General features: G+C 47.8%; 1 protein-coding gene across 1 annotated transcript in view; it reads left to right on the forward strand.

The window, feature by feature from the left end:
* Positions 1–17,600, forward strand: part of LOC135511171 (leucine-rich melanocyte differentiation-associated protein-like) — a 485,324-nt gene that overhangs the window by 299,276 nt on the left and 168,448 nt on the right. Inside the window, exon 5 of the mRNA XM_064932768.1 lies at positions 11,976–12,108. Coding sequence (XP_064788840.1) covers positions 11,976–12,108 — 133 coding nt within the window. The remainder of the gene's footprint in view (positions 1–11,975; positions 12,109–17,600) is intronic.

Consider the following 17,600-nt stretch of genomic DNA (forward strand, 5'->3'; position numbering starts at 1 on the left):
TGCAGTCTCAGTGTTATGATGGGGTCTAAAACAAGACTGAAGCACTTCGTATACATTGTTTGTCTTCAGGAAGGCAACAGCTTTTTCCTAACATTCTTGAGAGAAATGGAAGATTCAATATAGGCCGATAGTTTTTTATATTTTCTGGGTCAAGGTTTGGCTTTTTCAAGAGATGCTTTATTCCTGCCACTTTTAGTGAGTTTGGTACACATCTGGTGGATAGAGAGCGTTTATTATGTTCAACATAGGAGGGCCAAGCACAGGAAGCAGCTCTTTCAGTAGTTTAGTTGGAATAGGGTCCAGTATGCAGCTTGAAAGTTTAGAGGCCATGGTTATTTTCATCATTGTGTCAAGAGATATAGTACTACAACACTTGAGTGTCTCTCTTGATCCTAGTTCCTGGCAGAGTTGTGCAGACTCAGGACAACTGAGCTTTGGAGGAATTTGCTTTCTAATGATCATGATCTTTTCCTCAAAGAAGTTCATGAATTTATTACTGCTGAAGTAAAAGCCTTCCTCACTTGGGGAATGCTGCTTTTTAGTTAGCTTTGCGACAGTATCAAAAATACATTTTGGATTGTTCTTATCTTCCTCAATGAAGTTGGAAAAATAGGATGATCGAGCAGCAGTGAGGGCTCTTCGATACTGTCTTTCCAAGCTAGTCGGAAGACTTCCAGTTTGGTGTGATTCCATTTCCGTTCCAATATTCTGGAAGCTTGCTTCAGAGCTCGTGTATTTTCTGTACACCAGGGTGCTAGTTTCTTATGACAAATGTTTTTAGTTTTTAGGGGTGCAACTGCATCTAGGGTATTGCCAAGGTGAAATTGAGTTCCTCAGTTAGGTGGTTAACTGATTTTTGTCCTCTGACGACCTTGGGTAGGCAGAGGGAGTCTGGAATGGCATCAAGGAATCTTTGGTGTTGTCTGAGAATTTATAGCACGACTTTTGATGCTCCTTGGTTGGGGTCTGAGCAGATTATTTGTTGCGATTGCAAACGTAATAAAATGGTGGTCCGATAGTCCAGGATTATGAGGAAAAACATTAAGATCCACAACATTTATTCCATTGGACAAAACTAGGTCCAGAGTATGACTGTGACAGTGAGTAGGTCCAGAGACATATTGGACAAAACCCACTGAGTCGATGATGGCTCCGAAAGCCTTTTGGAGTGGGTCTGTGGACTTTTCCATGTGAATATTAAAATCAACAAAAATTTGAATATTATCTGCTGTGACTACAAGGTCCGATAGGAATTCAGGGAACTCAGTGAGGAACGCTGTATATGGCAAGCAGCTTGGTGACAAGGCAACAACTGTTGCCACAATTATTAGAAAATGGAAGAAGTTCAAGATGACGGTCAATCACCCTCGGTCTGGGGCTCCATGCAATATCTCACCTCGTGGGGCATCAATGATCATGAGGAAGGTGAGGGATCAGCCCAGAACTACATGGCAGGACCTGGTTAATGACCTGAAGAGAGCTGGGACCACAGTCTCAAAGAAAACCATTAGTAACACACTACGCCTTCATGGATTAAAATCCTACATCGCACGCAAGGTCCCCCTGCTCATGCCCGCGCATGTCCAGACCCGTCTGAAGTTTGCCAATGACCATCTGGATGATGAGGAATGGGAGAAGGTCATGTGGTCTGATGTGACAAAAATATAGCTTTTTGGTCTAAACTCCACTTGCCGTGTTTGGAGGAAGAAGAAGGATGAGTACAACCCCAAGAACACCATCCCAACCGTGAAGCATGGAGGTGGAAGCATCATTCTTGGGGGGTGCTTTTCTGCAAAGGGGACAGGGTGACTGCACCGTATTGAGGGGAGGATGGATGGGGCCATGTATCGCGAGATCTTGTCCAACAACCTCCTTCCCTCAGTAAGAGCATTGAAGATGGGTCGTGGCTGGGTCTTCCAGCATGATAACGACCTGAAACACACAGCCAGGGCAACTAAGGAGTGGCTCCGTAAGAAGCATCTCAAGGTCTTGGAGTGGCCTAGCCAGTCTCCAGACCTGAACCCAATAGAAAATCTTTGGAGGGAGCTGAAAATCCGTATTGCCCAACGACAAAATCAGCAGTGTATCAAATACTTGTTCTCCCCACTGTATATGATAGGATGTATAGACAGTATGGACAGTCTATGGATAGAATATGCATCATGCATGTGGAATATTTAGGATGGAAAATGTTATGTACAGCAATAGTTATACAGGATAGGCCTTGACTAGAATACAGTATATACATATGAAGTGGGTAAAACCATATGCAAACATTATTAAAGTGACCAGTGTTCCATGACTATGTACATAAGATAGCAGTCTCTAAGGTGCAGAGTAGAGTACCGGGTGGTGGCCAGCTAGTGACAGTGACATGGCAGGGTATTGGGTGACGATTTAATGGCTTTGAGATAGAAACTGTTTTTCAGTCTCTCGGTCCCAGGTTTGATGCACCTGTACTGAACCCACCTTCTAGATGGTAGCAGGGTGAACAGGCCGTGGCTTGGGTGGCATGATCTGCTTGGCCTTCTTGTGACACCGGGTGCTGTAGATGTCCTGGAGAGCAGACAGTGTGCCCCTGGTGATGCATTGGGCAGACCGCATCACCCTCTGGAGAGCCCAGTTGTTGCAAACGGTGCAGTTGCCGTACCAGGCAGTGATACAGCCCGAAAAGATGCTCTCAATGGTGCATCTGTAATGGTTTGTCAGGGTCTTAGGGTACATGACGACTTTCATCTGCCTCCGGAGGTTGAAGAGGCACTGTTGCACCTTCTTCACCACACTGTCTGTGTTGCTGGACCATTTCAGATTGTCAGTGATGTGTATGCCAAGGAACTTAAAGCTTTTTTTACCTTCTCCACTGCGGCCCTGTCGATGTGGATAGTGGCGTGGTCCCTCTGCTGTCTCCTGAAGTCCACGATCAGCTCATTGAGTCTTTTGACGTTCAGGGAGATATTATTTTCCTGGCACCACACCACCATTGCCCTTATCTCCTTCCTGTAGGCTGTCTCGTCATTGTTGGTAGTCAGGGCTACCACTGTTGTATTGTCTGCAAACTTAATGATTGGAGTTGGAGACGTGCATGGCCACGCAGTCATGGGTGATCAGGGAGTACATGAGGGGGCTGAGCACGCACCCTTGTGGAACCCCTGTGTTGAGGATCAGCTTAGCAGCTTGTTGCCTATCTTCACCACCTGGATGCCGCCCATCAGGAGGTCCAGGACCTAGTTGAACAGGGCGGTGTTCAGACCCAGGGCCCCAAGCTTGGAGGGTATTATAGTGTTGAAGGCTGAGCTGTAGTCAATGAACAGTATTCTCACATAGGTATTCCTCTTGCCCAGATGGGATAGGGCAGTGTGATGGTGATCGCATCATCCCTGGACATATTGGGGGGCGGTATGCAAATTGCAGTGGGTCTAGGGTGTCAGGTAAGATGGAGGTGATATGACCCTTAACAAGACTCTCTCAGCACTTCATGATGACAGAAGTGAGTGCTACGGGGCAATTGTCATTTAGTTCATTATCTTCGCTTTCTTGGTACAGGAACAATGGTGGTCATCTTGAAACTAGTGGGGATAGCATACTGGGATGGGGAGAGATTGAATATGTCCGTAAACACTCAAGCAAGCTGGTCTGCGCATGCTCTGAGGAGCCTTGCAAGGGTTAACACGTTTAAATGTCTTACTCCCGTCAGAAACAGGGAGAACGAGAGCTACCTGTCCTCGTGAGCGGCGGTGGCCCGCGTCGTCGGCATTGTGTTTTCCTCGGTTTTCCCTTTATAGTACATGATTGCCTGGAGTCCATGCAACATACGTCTCGTGTCTGTGCCGTTGAATTGCGACTCCACTTTGTCTCTGTATTGATATTTTGCCTGTTTGATTGCCTTATGGAGGGCATAGCTGGACTGTTTGCACTCATCCATGTTCCCAGTCACCTTGCTGTGGTTCTCGCTTTCAGTTTTGCGCGAATGCTGCCATCTATCCATGTTTTAAGGTTTGAATAGGTTTTAATCGTTACAATGGGAACAACATCCCCTATGCACTTCCTGGTGAACTCTGTCAGTGTGTCAATGTTTTTCTCAGAAGCAACCTGGAACATATCCCAGTCCGCGTGATCAAAACAATCTTGAAGCATAGATTCTGATTAGTCAGACCAACGTTGAACTGTCCTTACCACGGGTACTTCCTGTTTGAGTTTCTGCCTATAGGAAGGGAGGAGCAGAATGGAGGTGTGATATGGGCGGCGGAGAGCCTTGTATCCGTCCCGGAATGGAGAGTAGCAACAGTCGAGAGTTTTTGAGGCGCGAGTAGTGCAGGCGATGTATTGATAAAACTTGGGTAGCGTTTTCCTCAGATTTGCTTTGTTAAAGTCCCCAGCTAAAATAAATGCGGCCTCAGGATATGCGGTTTCCAGTGTAGTTCCTTGATGGCCATCATGGTATCGGCTTGAGGGGGAATATACACGATTGTGACGATGACCGAAGATAATTCTCTCGGGAGGTAATGCGGTCAGCATTTCATTATGAGGTATTCCAGGTCTGATGAACAAAAGGTCTCGAGTTCCTGAACATTACCACAATCACACCATGAGTAGTTAATCATGAAGCATTCACCTCTAACTTTTTTCCTGTCCATGCGATGTACTGATAGCCCGGCTGGCTGTATGGACGGGGACAGTATATCCGGAGAGAGCCATGATTCTGTGAAACAGATTATGTTACAGTTCCTGATGTCTCTCTAGAAGTAGATCCTTGCCCAGAGCCTGTCTACTTTATTGTCCAGGGACTGAACATTAGCGAGTAATATACTTGGAAGCTGTGGATGGTATGCACGCCTCCTGAGTCAGAATTAAAGTCCACTCTGTATACCTCTTTTCTGTCAGCGGCGTCTTGGAGAATCCTCTGGGATGAGTGAAATTGCCTCTGGGGGTATATCACACATTCATCGTGAAGCAGAACCAGTTGTTACCTGCCATGTTTACACATTGGCTTGAGTGACATAATCTTGTTTGGAGGTCTTTCGTTCCTCCCTGATTAAATACTTTTCCTACAGTTGGACAGTTTTCCTTCAGGTGCCCTATACCCCCCACCAGCACTGGGCCCCGTGCTCACTCATCCCTCAACCCATCCACTCAACCCATCCGCTCAAACATCACAAACAAGTTTTAAAGGAGAACTGTAAAAAGGAGACTTGAATTATAATTATTCCTCTTTGTCAGACAACGTCTATTTGAGTTTTTTGTGTATTACAATAGGATAAATGTCAGGGGTTTCAGCTCTCTGTCACTCAACTGCTAAAACACCTCAGGCCTGGTCTGGAGCTTTTATAAGTCTTGCATGCATATCATTGCATTTGCGTAGTGGCATAGAGCAGTACAGGTGCTGACAGAAGTTGCACACATTTTTAGTAGCCTATGCATGGTCTGTGAAAAATGTGGCCTTTTATAAATGCATTTCATGCAATTCTACATCATTCATCACGACTGGAGACTTTGGCAGAATGTTTTTTATTATCAAAATGATAGGCTACTTTGACACTGACAAACTGAGAATCTGAAATCAATAAAAGTGACCTTGTCAGGAATCAAGGTCTAGGTGTGTGGAGACACACATATTGTACAATATGAGGAGGAAATTATACTCTTAAAAAGCTTTCTAGTTTCACTGACTTACCCAACGATGTACAGCTCACTCCAGGGACAGTGTTATGGGCGAGCCTTAGGGGGCCTGGCCCGCCTAGCCGTACCTCCTTTCCCAGATTATTTTCTTTTCAGCAGGAGCCATTTGCTTTCCAACTTGTGTTTTCCCATGATTGTATTTGAAATATTGCTAAAGTCCTGTTTTGTCTTCATGTTGTTCACTGACAGATTTGCTGCGCATTCCAGACTATAGGCTATGCCTTGTTATTGGGCTCCACACAATCCACTAGGCAGTTTTTTAAAGAAGCTATTGATCCTCTGTGGCTCAATTATTGGCCTAATCATGGTGTAGTATTGCCTGGCTACCCAAACTCCTTGCTCCGGGCCAAACACTATGCCACGCCCACGGACGCTAGTTTCTTCCCCGCAATGAGTCTGGATCTGAGAACCTCCCTGATGATTTCTAGAATGCAAACACGTTCTCTAACCATTCTGATTGATCCCAGAAACCGCTGATGACTTTGTTTTGTACAAAACCTCTCATTTTAACTTCACCACAATCGACCTCAACAATGTCAGTCTCAGACTGAAGAATGTAGCGAACATAGAGCAGTGAAAGAATTCAGTTTGAGTCGTCAGGCAAGGTGTACTAGGCTATACAGACACAGAAAACAACTACCCACAACCCATAGTGGGAAAAGGCTGCCTAAGTATGGTTCTCAATCAGAGACAACGATTGAAAGCTGCCTCTGATTGGGAACCACACCAGGCCAAACACATAGAACTATAATACATAGAACAAAAACATAGAATGCCCACCCCAACTCACGCCCTGACCAAACTAAAATAGAGACATAAAAAGGAACTAAGGTCAGGACGTGACAGTACCCCAAAGGTGCGGACTCCGGCCGCAAAACCGAAACCCATAGGGGAGGGTCTGGGTGGGCTTCTGTCCGTGGTGGCGGCTCTGGTGTGGGACGTGGACCACACTCCACCATAGTCTTGGCCCACAAAACTGTTTGGCAGTAACCTCGGACTGGAGACCCTTGCAGCGGGCACCGAATAGACGGGAGACTCCGGCAGAGCCGGACAGGCGGGAAACTCCGGCTGCACCGGAGTGAAGCGCGACTCCGGCAGCTCCAGCAGCTCCGGAGTGACGGGCGGCTCTGGCAGCTCCTGACTGACGGGCGGCTCTGGCAGCTCCTGACTGACGGGTGGCTCTGGCAGCTCCTGACTGACGGCCGGCTCTGGCAACTCCTGACTGACGGGCGGCTCTGGCAGCTCCTGACTGACGGGGGGCTCTGGCAGCTCCTGACTGACGGGCGGCTCTGGCAGCTCCTGACTGACGGGCGGCTCTGGCAGCTCCTGACTGACGTGTGGCTCTGGCAGCTCCTGACTGACGGGCGGCTCCGGCAGCTCCTGACTGACGGGCGGCTCTGGCAACTCCTGACTGACGGGCGGCTCTGGCAGCTCCTGACTGACGGGGGGCTCTGGCAGCTCCTGACTGACGGGCGGCTCTGGCAGCTCCTGACTGATGGGCGGCTCTGGCAGTTCCTGACTGATGGCGGCACTGGCAGCTACTGACTGACGGGTGGCTCTGGCAGCTACTGACTGACGGGCGGCTCTGGCAGTTCCTGACTGATGGCAGCACTGGCAGCTCCTGACTGACGGGTGGCTCTGGCAGCTCCTGACTGACGGGTGGCTCCGGCAGCTCCTGACTGACGGGGGGCTCCGGCAGCTCCTGACTGACGGGCGGCTCCGGCAGCTCCTGACTGACGGGCGGCTCCGGCAGCTCCTGACTGACGGGCGGCTCCGGCAGCTCCTGACTGACGGGCGGCTCCGGCAGCTCCTGACTGACGGGCGGCTCCGGCAGCTCCTGACTGACGGGCGGCTCCGGCAGCTCCTGACTGGCGGGCTGCTCTGGCAGCTCCTGACTGACGGGCGGCTCTTGCAGCTGCTGACTGACGGGCGGCTCTGGCAGCTCCTGACTGACGGGCTGCTCTGGCAGCTCCTGACTGGCGGGCTGCTCTGGCAGCTCCTGACTGGCGGGCGGCTCTGGCAGCTCCTGACTGACGGGCAGCTCTGGCAGCCCCTGACTGACGGTGGCTCTGGCAGCTCCTGACTGACGGGCGACTCTGGCAGCTCCTGACTGACGGGCGGCTCTGGCAGCTCCTGACTGACGGGCGGCTCTGGCAGCTCCTGACTGACGGGCGGCTCTGGCAGCTCCTGACTGACGGGCGGCTCTGGCAGCTCCTGACTGACGGGCGGCTCTGGCAGCTCCTGACTGACGGGCGGCTCTGGCAGCTCCTGACTGACGGGCGGCTCTGGCAGCTCCTGACTGACGGGCGGCTCTGGCAGCTCCTGACTGACGGGCGGCTCTGGCAGCTCCTGCTGCCAGAGAGACATAAAAAAATAGTTGCTTTTTTATGTCTCTATTTTATGTCTCTAAGGTCAGGACGTGACCTAAGAAATATAAACTCTGTGTTTTATATATAAGATGTGTGTTTTTGGTTGTTGAATTAAGTAGGCCATGCCCATTTCAAGCTTATTTTTCTAAATAATAAAAATATATTTCAGAATATTTAGGCAAGTTCCCAGTAGAATTCCTACATCCTGATTTGTGCTATACCCCTCTGATGTTCTCAGGCTTGAGTCATAATATACTGTTTGTATCATCTTTTATAGTTTTGTCAGAAGGTAAGTGTAGCTGGTGCATGAAGTCAGGCGCAGGAGAGCAGAATGAGTGAGCAACGTACTTTACTCAACAAGGCACAAGGTAATATTTACACTTGACCAAAACAAGACGGTAAAGATAACGCACGGGTGAACACAGCACCCGTCAAAAAACTAGCCATCAAAATCAACCTAACTGAACATGAATAATCCCGCACAACACCATGGGGGAAACAGAGGGTCTAAATACAGGCACAAATAATTGTGAAATGGAAAACAGGTGTGTGAAAACAAAGACAAAACAAGTGGATCCGCTATGGCTAGTAGACAGGCAACGGCGAACACCGCCCGAACAAGGAGAGGCTCCGACTTCGGAAGAAGTCGTGACAAGTTTATAGATCAATCCATATCCCCCTTCCCTTTAATCCTAGTGTGTTGACATACTGACATTGGTTTTACTATCTATCTTCACCCCTACTGTTACCACCATCATCACCTTCTGTATGGAGCCTGTCTCTGTCCATATCGTGGATCCTCCATGTCCCTCCTCACCCATCACTTAGCTACTGCTGCTGCTGTCTCTTCCTCTGTTCTGTTTGGCTGTAACCTCCAGCCTTGACATGTCTGTTACTCTGTTCTGTTTGGCTGTAACCTCCAGCCTTGACATGTCTGTTACTCTGTTCAGTTTGGCTGTAACCTCCAGCCTTGACATGTCTGTTACTCTGTTCTGTTTGGCTGTAACCTCCAGCCTTGACATGTCTGTTACTTTGTTCAGTTTGGCTGTAACCTCCAGCCTTGACATGTCTGTTACTCTGATCAGTTTGGCTGTAACCTCCAGCCTTGACATGTCTGTTACTCTGTTCAGTTGGCTGTAACCTCCAGCCTTGACATGTCTGTTACTCTGTTCAGTTTGGCTGTAACCTCCAGCCTTGACATGTCTGTTACTCTGTTCTGTTTGGCTGTAACCTCCAGCCTTGACATATCTGTTCCTCTGTTCAGTTTGGCTGTAACCTCCAGCCTTGACATGTCTGTTACTCTGTTCTGTTTGGCTGTAATCTCCAGCCTTGACATGTCTGTTACTCTGTTCTGTTTGGCTGTAACCTCCAGCCTTGACATGTCTGTTATTCTGTTCAGTTTGGCTGTAACCTCCAGCCTTGACATGTATGTTACTCTGTTCTGTTTGGCTGTAACCTCCAGCCTTGACATGTCTGTTACTCTGTTCAGTTTGGCTGTAACCTCCAGCCTTGAAATGTTTGTTCTGTTCATCTTCTCTGCTCTCCTCTCCTCTGTCCTCCTCTCATCTGTTCTCCTCACCTCTGCTCTCCTCTGTCCTCCTCTGCTCTCCTCTCCTCTCCTCTGTCCTCCTCTCCTCTGCTCTTCTCTCCTCTGTCCTCCTCTCCTCTGTTCCCCTCTGCTCTGCTCTCCTCTCATCTGTCCTCTCCTCCTCTGTTCTCCTCACCTCTGCTCTCCTCTGTCCTCCTCTGCTCTCCTCTCCTCTCCTCTGTCCTCCTCTCCTCTGCTCTGCTCTGCTCTCCTCTCCTTTGTCCTCCTCCTCTCTGTCCTCCTCTCCTCTGCTCTTCTCTCCTCTGTCCTCCTCTGCTCTGCTCTCCTCTGTCCTCTTCCCCTCTGTCCTCCTCTCCTCTGTTCTCCTCTCCTCTCCTCTGTCCTCCTCTCCTCTGCTCTCCTCTGTCCTCCTCTCCTTTGCTCTCCTCTCCTCTGTCCTCCTCTCCTCTGCTCTGCTCTCCTCTCCTCTGTCCTCTTCCTCTCTGTCCTCCTTTCCTCTGCTCTTGTCTCCTCTGTCCTCCTCTCCTCTGTTCTCCTCTGCTCTCCTCTCCTCTGTCCTCTTCTCCTTTTTCCTCCTCTCCTCTGTCCTCTCCTCAGCTTGTCCTCCTCTCCTCTGTCCTCTCCTCTGCTCTCCTCTCCTTTGTCCTCCTCCTCTCTGTCCTCCTCTGCTCTGCTCTTCTCTCCTCTGTCCTTCTCTGCTCTCCTCTCCTCTGTCCTATTCTCCTCTGTTCTCCACTCCTCTGTTCTCCTCTCCTCTGATCTCCTCTGCTATCAACTCCTCTGTCCTCCTCTCCTCTGCTCTCCTCTGTTCTCCTCTCCTCTGTCCTCCTCCTCTCTGTCCTCCTCTGCTCTTCTCTCCTATGTCCTCCTCTCCTCTGTTCTCCTCTGCTCTCCTCTGTCCTCTTCTCCTTTGTCCTCCTCTCCTCTGTCCTCTCCTCTGCTTGTCCTTCTCTCCTCTGTCCTCTCCTCTGCTCTCCTCTCCTCTGTCCTCCTCTCCTCTGCTCTCCTCTCCTTTGTCCTCCTCCTCTCTGTCCTGTTCTCCTCTGCTCTTCTCTCCCCTGTCCTCCTCTGCTCTCTTCTCCTCTGTCCTCTTCTCCTCTGTTATCCAATCCTCTGTTCTCCTCTCCTCTGATCTCCTCTGCTCTCCTCTGCTATCCTCTCCTCTGTCCTCCTCTCCTCTGCTCTCTTCTGTTCTCCTCTCCTCTGTCCTCCTCTTCTCTGTCCTCCTCTCCTCTGCTCTTCTCTCCTATGTCCTCCTCTCTTCTGTTCTCCTCTGCTCTCCTCTCCTCTGTCATCTTCTCCTCTGCTCTGCTCTCCTCTCCTATGTTTTCCTCTGCTCTGTTCTCCTCTGTTCTCCTCTCCTCTGTCCTCCTCTCCTATGTCCTCCTCCTCTCTGTCCTCCTCTCCTCTGTTCTCCTCTGCTCTCCTCTGTCCTCTTCTCCTCTGCTCTCCTCTCCTCTGTTCTCCTCTGCTCTGTTCTCCTCTGTTCTCCTCTCCTCTGTTCTCCTCCCCTCTGTCCTTCTCTCCTCTGTTCTCCTCTGTTCTCCTCTCCTCTCCTCTGTTCTCCTCTCCTCTTTTCTCCTCTCCTCTGTTTTTATCTCCTCTGTCCTTCTCTCCAATGTTCTCCCCTCCTCTGTCCTCTTCTCCTCTGTCCTCCTCTCCTCTGTCCTCCTCTCCCTTCCTCTGCTGTCCTCTGTTCCCACCCGCTTTCTGAATGGATCTGTTGTCATCTCCATATCCCAGCCGTTATCAACCTGATGTTTCCTCTCCCTCCCAATGAAAGATAGTGTCTGAAAGCTTAGAGAAGATATCTGTGATGTTACAGGAATGACAGCTCTGGCAGATGGGGCGTATCTCCTTTCGTTCTATTTATATTTCTGCCCTTATTTTTATCAACTTTGAAGGTTATTGCATGGAAGGATAGATGGCATCGCCATTATATCTCTACTAAGTAAACAAGTAGTCTTTTCAAGTTGTTGATATGTCCCGTTTTACAAATTGGAATTTCTGTCATTTCATTTGCATAATAGCTTTTGTACGTGGATATGAACAAGTTGTTAAGCTCTGGAAGATGATGTTTAACTACAATATATACACATCTTGTGGTTTGATTATGTATTCACTAGATGTGTTCAGTTTCTATCGTAATAATAGGACTTTTTACTCAAATCATCGTATGTATACATTTGTTTGTTTTTCTGTCGATATTGTTAATTCCCCTATTCTATAAAGTAAAGTGTGTGTTATATGTTTTGGTGTCAGTCAACTGAGACATTTCATGGTATAATACATCAAGTATATCTCTTGTAGATCATATTTTATGTCATATCTGTTAGCAAAAAGTGTTACCAACATTTTTGCGTGTGTGTGTTTTTCCTCAGGTACTTTGTTCTGCACAAGCTACCCACCCTAAAGTTCCTAGACACTAGGAAGGTTTGTAAGACAGAACAGCAGGAGGCTGAGGCACGGGGAGCCTTCATGAAGGTGGTTAAACCCAAGTCATCAGACATGGTGGTGAGTGCACGCTTTAAATTGTAATACCGCTGCTTTTCCGGACACAGATTAGGCCTGGCCCTGGATTAACAAGCACTTCCAATGGAGAATCTCAATTGAAAGTTAGATACAGTATAAAGTGTCTTGAAGTATGGAACTGAATGAGGTGTTACATTCCTGATAGGAGGTACTGGCTCTTCATCCAGGAGAAGACATATTTAGGGCTTTCCAGTCCAGAGAAACTAGAGTACAGTAAGTGAATAACGAGACAACAAAAAACATTCACTGCCCAGTTTATGGGGCGGCAGGGTAGCCTAGTGGTTAGAGCGTTGGACTAGTAACCGCAAGGTTCAAACTCCCGAGCTGACAAGGTACAAATCTGTCGTTCTGCCCCTGAACAGGCAGTTAACCCACTGTTCCTAGGCCGTCATTGAAAATAAGAATTTGTTCTTAACTGACTTGCCTGGTTAAATAAAGGTAAAATAAAAAAATAAATGGAACCTATCAGGAAATAAAGAACTAGTTGTTTCTTTTTCAGCCATTCAGAGGGTTGAATGGAGTCCCCCTCATTAGCAGTGTGATGAGAGAGATCCTATATCTCTGATATAGCTGATTATCTAATAGTTCCCTCACCTCGCGTTGGGGTCAATCATTTGTCTAATCCATCTAACCCTATTAAGACCATAATTAAGTGATGTGTATGAGCAGTGAACCCCCCCCCCTCCTTCTCTTTCGTTCCTTCCTGTCCTCCTTTCTTCATCCGTGTCTGAGTGTCAGTCTCCCGTTGCAGGGGTCCTGGTGTGGTAGCCCTTTGAACAGAAGCCCTTACAGTGCCCCCTCTCCCTCCCTCTGAGGGGACTCTCTTTAATGAGTGTGTGTGTGTATGCTTGTGTGTGTCTCTCTGTGTATGTGACCACGGTCTGACCTCATTCCGTATGCATAAGCCCAGATCAAAGTGGACGGGCGGCTGTCCGGTCGCAGCAGCGTCGTGGAGTATGACAGCGCTGGCCATCGGAGCGACATCTCACGTACACGCTTCATTTTTCTCAACCACTTATTCCTCCCTCGCTCGTTAGGGCCAGACTAATTATAGTTTGGGATTTAATAGATGTAACCCTCCTCACCCTTCTCCCCTCATCTCCCTTTCCCCCTCTCCTCCCTCCCTCCTCTTTCAGAGGGGTGTAAATGAATAGCTTTGCTAAGATTTGATTCCATGTAATTACAAGGTCATTAAATATTTACTGTTTGGATCAGCGAGGCTGCCCCGTCCCAAGGTCCCCAGGGCCTTACAGACTGAGAGCAGTCTGGGAGGTAAGAACAAAGCCAACCAATGACGAGGCATGATGCGTTTCGAACAGACTGAGGGTTGCATGGAGAAATCAGGTAGAAATACAGGGTCCATGGAAAAAATTGAAATATTTATAATTTCAGGTAAAATATTCCAGTTTTTTAGTGTCCGTTCATATGACTCTTTTCTCTTGATTCAACGTGCAAATGGCAGAGCAAGAAAAGAAAACAAGGAAATAAGTTAACCCCATTCTGGCATGTTTGCTAGATTTAGAGGAGTAGAATAAAACACTGCTCATCCACTTCATATGAAAAGAAGCAGAGTGCTTTAACAATGCTTGTTGGCAGGCAAAAGTCACTTTGGTGGATTACAGTATATTTACATAGCCTTGCCAATGTAGCAGCAACGCTTGCTTCTGTTGTCACAGAGTTAGATATGGCTAAACATTATCAAGCTAGTTGATTTCTATGTGTTTGTGTCAGAGTAAATAGCGAAACATGCTATGTACATTATCAGATAGAAATGTCCCATTATGTGTATCTCCCTTTACTTAAATACTGCAGATAACACACTTTCTACAGTGCAGTACACTGTTTTTTCTTCTCCACCTTAGTAGCCTTTGACTCAATATACTGTGTAACCTTTATACAGACTTCATACACCCTTTATGTATTTGGACTTTGCTCATAAGTGACTTGTGAAGTATCTATGTAGGACTTATGAAGACCTATGAATATTCTACAAAGCCTTTATAAGATGTTTGTTTAAAGTGGTACAGCGACCGTGATGAGAGTGAGAGTTGGGCTCGTGTGGTTCTAAATGTCCCATCCCGTGCTTGGGTCCTTGCCTCTTGGGGTGTTGTTTTGAGTCCGATGAAGCATGATGTGGCAGCCATAACCCTCTCGGCAGGGCACGTGTACACCCTGCCTCCCCGCCATTTAATTGGCTCCATCATCAGAACATTTTGTGTTTCTGACCAATCGTGCGGGTCACCAATTAACGAGTGGTGCAGACAAACGAGGCATTAGGGAGGAAGAGATGATGATGGTGTAATTAGACATTTGTGTTTTCTTTTATGTCTCGTACAGTGGGGCGTCCCTTCATAACACAGGAGCCTGGTGTCTGGAGTTACTGTAGCACAGTTACACTGGACAGTAATTACACTGAACAAAAATATTAACACTAATTAATACTCTCTCTAGTCTCACTAAATTCTCTCTCTCCTCTCTATTTATTTTCTTCTCCCTCACACTCTCTCTCTCTCTCTTTCTGTGAGTTACTGTGTAAATACTGTGGTTGTTTCTGAATACCAATGTTTAAGGTACAATCAGAGGTTAAAGAAGTGTCATGACTGATCAGAATGGGTCAGATCAGACAGGTGGGGGATGACCGTCACCAGGCCTCTCTCTCGCCAACAGAGGGGGGGGGGGAGCTGCTGGATGGTCGACAGTTCCCACCCTGTTGTAAATTACAGGAGAAGGAGACTTTATTTCCCCCAGTGTTAAACCCAAGGAATGTTCTTTGTTAACAGACTTTTACCCACCGAAACTCTTAACACGGTCAAATGTGAATAATGGAGCAACAATTCTAACACAAGAATGTGGGGAATGGTCAGCGGGGAGCTATAGAAAACTAATGTCATATTGGATTTCATTTTGTGATGTCATTAAAAATTGTATGGACGAAATACTGTAACTTGGAAAGTATATCCCCTTTATAGGTCAAGTTTCCATCCAATACATTGTGCATATGATATGAAAAAGGATGAAAGTACATTTGTTAAGATATGAATGTGATTTTAGGAGGTATAAGAGAATCTATCGCCTATAAACTGTGCATAAATAAGTTGCCACACCCCGATAAAGTCAGAGAGCATGTCAGACCGACGGAACCCTGCCCTTTGGCCAGAGTGCCTAAAATGATTACCAACAGAGATTAACATTAGACCAGGAAACGTAAGGCGGGAGCTACACGTTTGAAATAGTTGGAACGTTTAACCTCAACACGAGGTGAAGAAATAAACTCACCTTCCTTTAGACCAGAGACACAGCGAGCTGCAGGTCATGTCCATCGTGGTCCAAATCCTGAATACCAACACGATGGGGAAAACAAACCCCCCTCTCAAACAATCACTGAAACAGCTGATTAGCTGATTTGAGTCAAATATTTTCTTGAGAAGCGAACCTAAGTGAGACTACCCTACTATGCTCATCACCAATGGGAAAGGTCGACACGGCTGGCTAGCTGTCTTCCAGAGTGAACAATAGTAGAAGACAGGAAAGGGGAGACCCCTTTTGGACAATCAGAGAAATACAGCTTGCCGCTAAAAGGCCAACAACCTTCCTAAGGAGGGCTGGTTCCGACAGAGATAAACGGCAAACAAAGGCACTCACGAAGATACATGAATGGTTTCTTATTCCAAACGGGCAGCAGTTTGTGTGCAAACTTTATGATTACTGTGAGAATAGTTCTGAAAAGTATTGACGATAAGTGTCTTCTCTCTCTCTTTCCCCCTTTTCATGTTGTTGTGTAAAAAGCCACCATTTTGTAAAAGTCCGCTAGGGAACTTTGTCTCATGTAATAAGTGTGTATGTTATCCTGTTATTATTTAGTTAGCTAGTAAATAAATAATTAAACATATTTGTGTAGTACTGAATCATGAGCAAGGCTGGGACATTAAAAACGTAAATATTTTGTTTCACCGAGTTGTGGCTGAACGACGACTTCAATAACATACAGCTGGTGGGGTTTACGTTGCATCGGTATGATAGAAGGGGTGGCGGTCTCTGTATACTTTTAAACAGCTGTAGCATGCAATCTAATATTAAGGAAGTCTCAAGGTTTTACTCACCTGAGGTAGAGTATCTCATGATAACCTGTAGACCACACTATTTACACACTAAGAGAGTTTTCATCTATATTTTTAGTAGCTGTCTATCTACCACCACAAACCGATGCTGGCACGAAGACCGCACTCAATGAGCTGTGTAAGGCTATAAACAAGAAAATGCTCATCCAGAGGTGGCACTCCTAGTCGTCGGGGACTTGGATGCAGGGAAACTTGCATCCTTTTTATCCAATTTCTACTAGCATGTTAAATGTGCAACCAGAGGGGGAAAAAACTCTACCACCTTTACTCCACACACAGAGTGTAAGGGTGTTTCACTGGCGGCAGAGAAGGAGGAGAGAAATAACTGTGTTTCCAACGGCGCAGTTTATTTACAAAAAACCCCACTGGAAAACATAATAACAAAAATCAATGGGTAACATAACCCAACGCACACCAGTACAGACGTACACATAGACTTACAATAAACAATCACTGACAAAGACATGATGGGAAACAGAGGGTTAAATACACAACATGTAATTGATGGGATTGGAACCAGGTGTGATGGAAGACAAGACAAAACCAATGGAAAATTAAAAATGGATCAGCGATGGCTAAGGTCGGTGACGTCGACCGCCGAACACTGCCCGAACAAGGAGAGGGAACATCTTCAGCGGAAGTCGTGACAGTCCCCCACCCCCAACCGACCCTGGGGACGACCCGGAGGGTGAGGCGCAGGGCGTTCCGGATGGTGGAAGTCTCACAGCATAGAAGGATCCAACACGTCCTCCACCAGAACCCATCAACTCTCCTCCGGACAATTCGAGGTACTCGAATCCAGTATGGAACGAACAGAGTACGCCAGGGCCCCCTCGATGCCCAGAGGGGGTGGAGGAACCTCCCGCACCTCGGATTCCTGGAGCGGGCCAGTCACCATCGGCCTGAGGTAATTGGGGGGAGCTGTAACCTTTAACTAACCTCGTTCACTCTCCTCCGGACTTTAAATGGCCCCACAATCCGCGGACCCAGCTTCCGACAGGGCAGGCGGAGGGGCAGGTTTCAGGTCGAGAGCTAGACCCGGTCCCCCGGTGCGAACACAGAGGCCTCACTGCGGTGACGGTCTGCGACAACTTTCTGGCGCAGCACGGCATGCTGAAGGTGAACATGGGCGGCGTCCCATGTTTCCTCCGCATGCTGGAACCAGTCATCCACCGCAGGAGCCTCGGTCTGACTCTGATGCCAAGGAGCCAGAACCGGCCGATACCCCAATACACACTAGAAGGGACAGAGGCCAGTGGAGGAGTGGTGGAGCAAGTTCTGGGCCATTGCTGCCCAGGGCACGAACGCTGCCCACTCCCCCGGCCGGTCCTGGCAATAGGACCTCAGAAACATACC

Source organism: Oncorhynchus masou, chromosome 23 (assembly GCF_036934945.1).
Source record: "Oncorhynchus masou masou isolate Uvic2021 chromosome 23, UVic_Omas_1.1, whole genome shotgun sequence".
Lineage (NCBI taxonomy): Eukaryota > Metazoa > Chordata > Actinopteri > Salmoniformes > Salmonidae > Oncorhynchus > Oncorhynchus masou.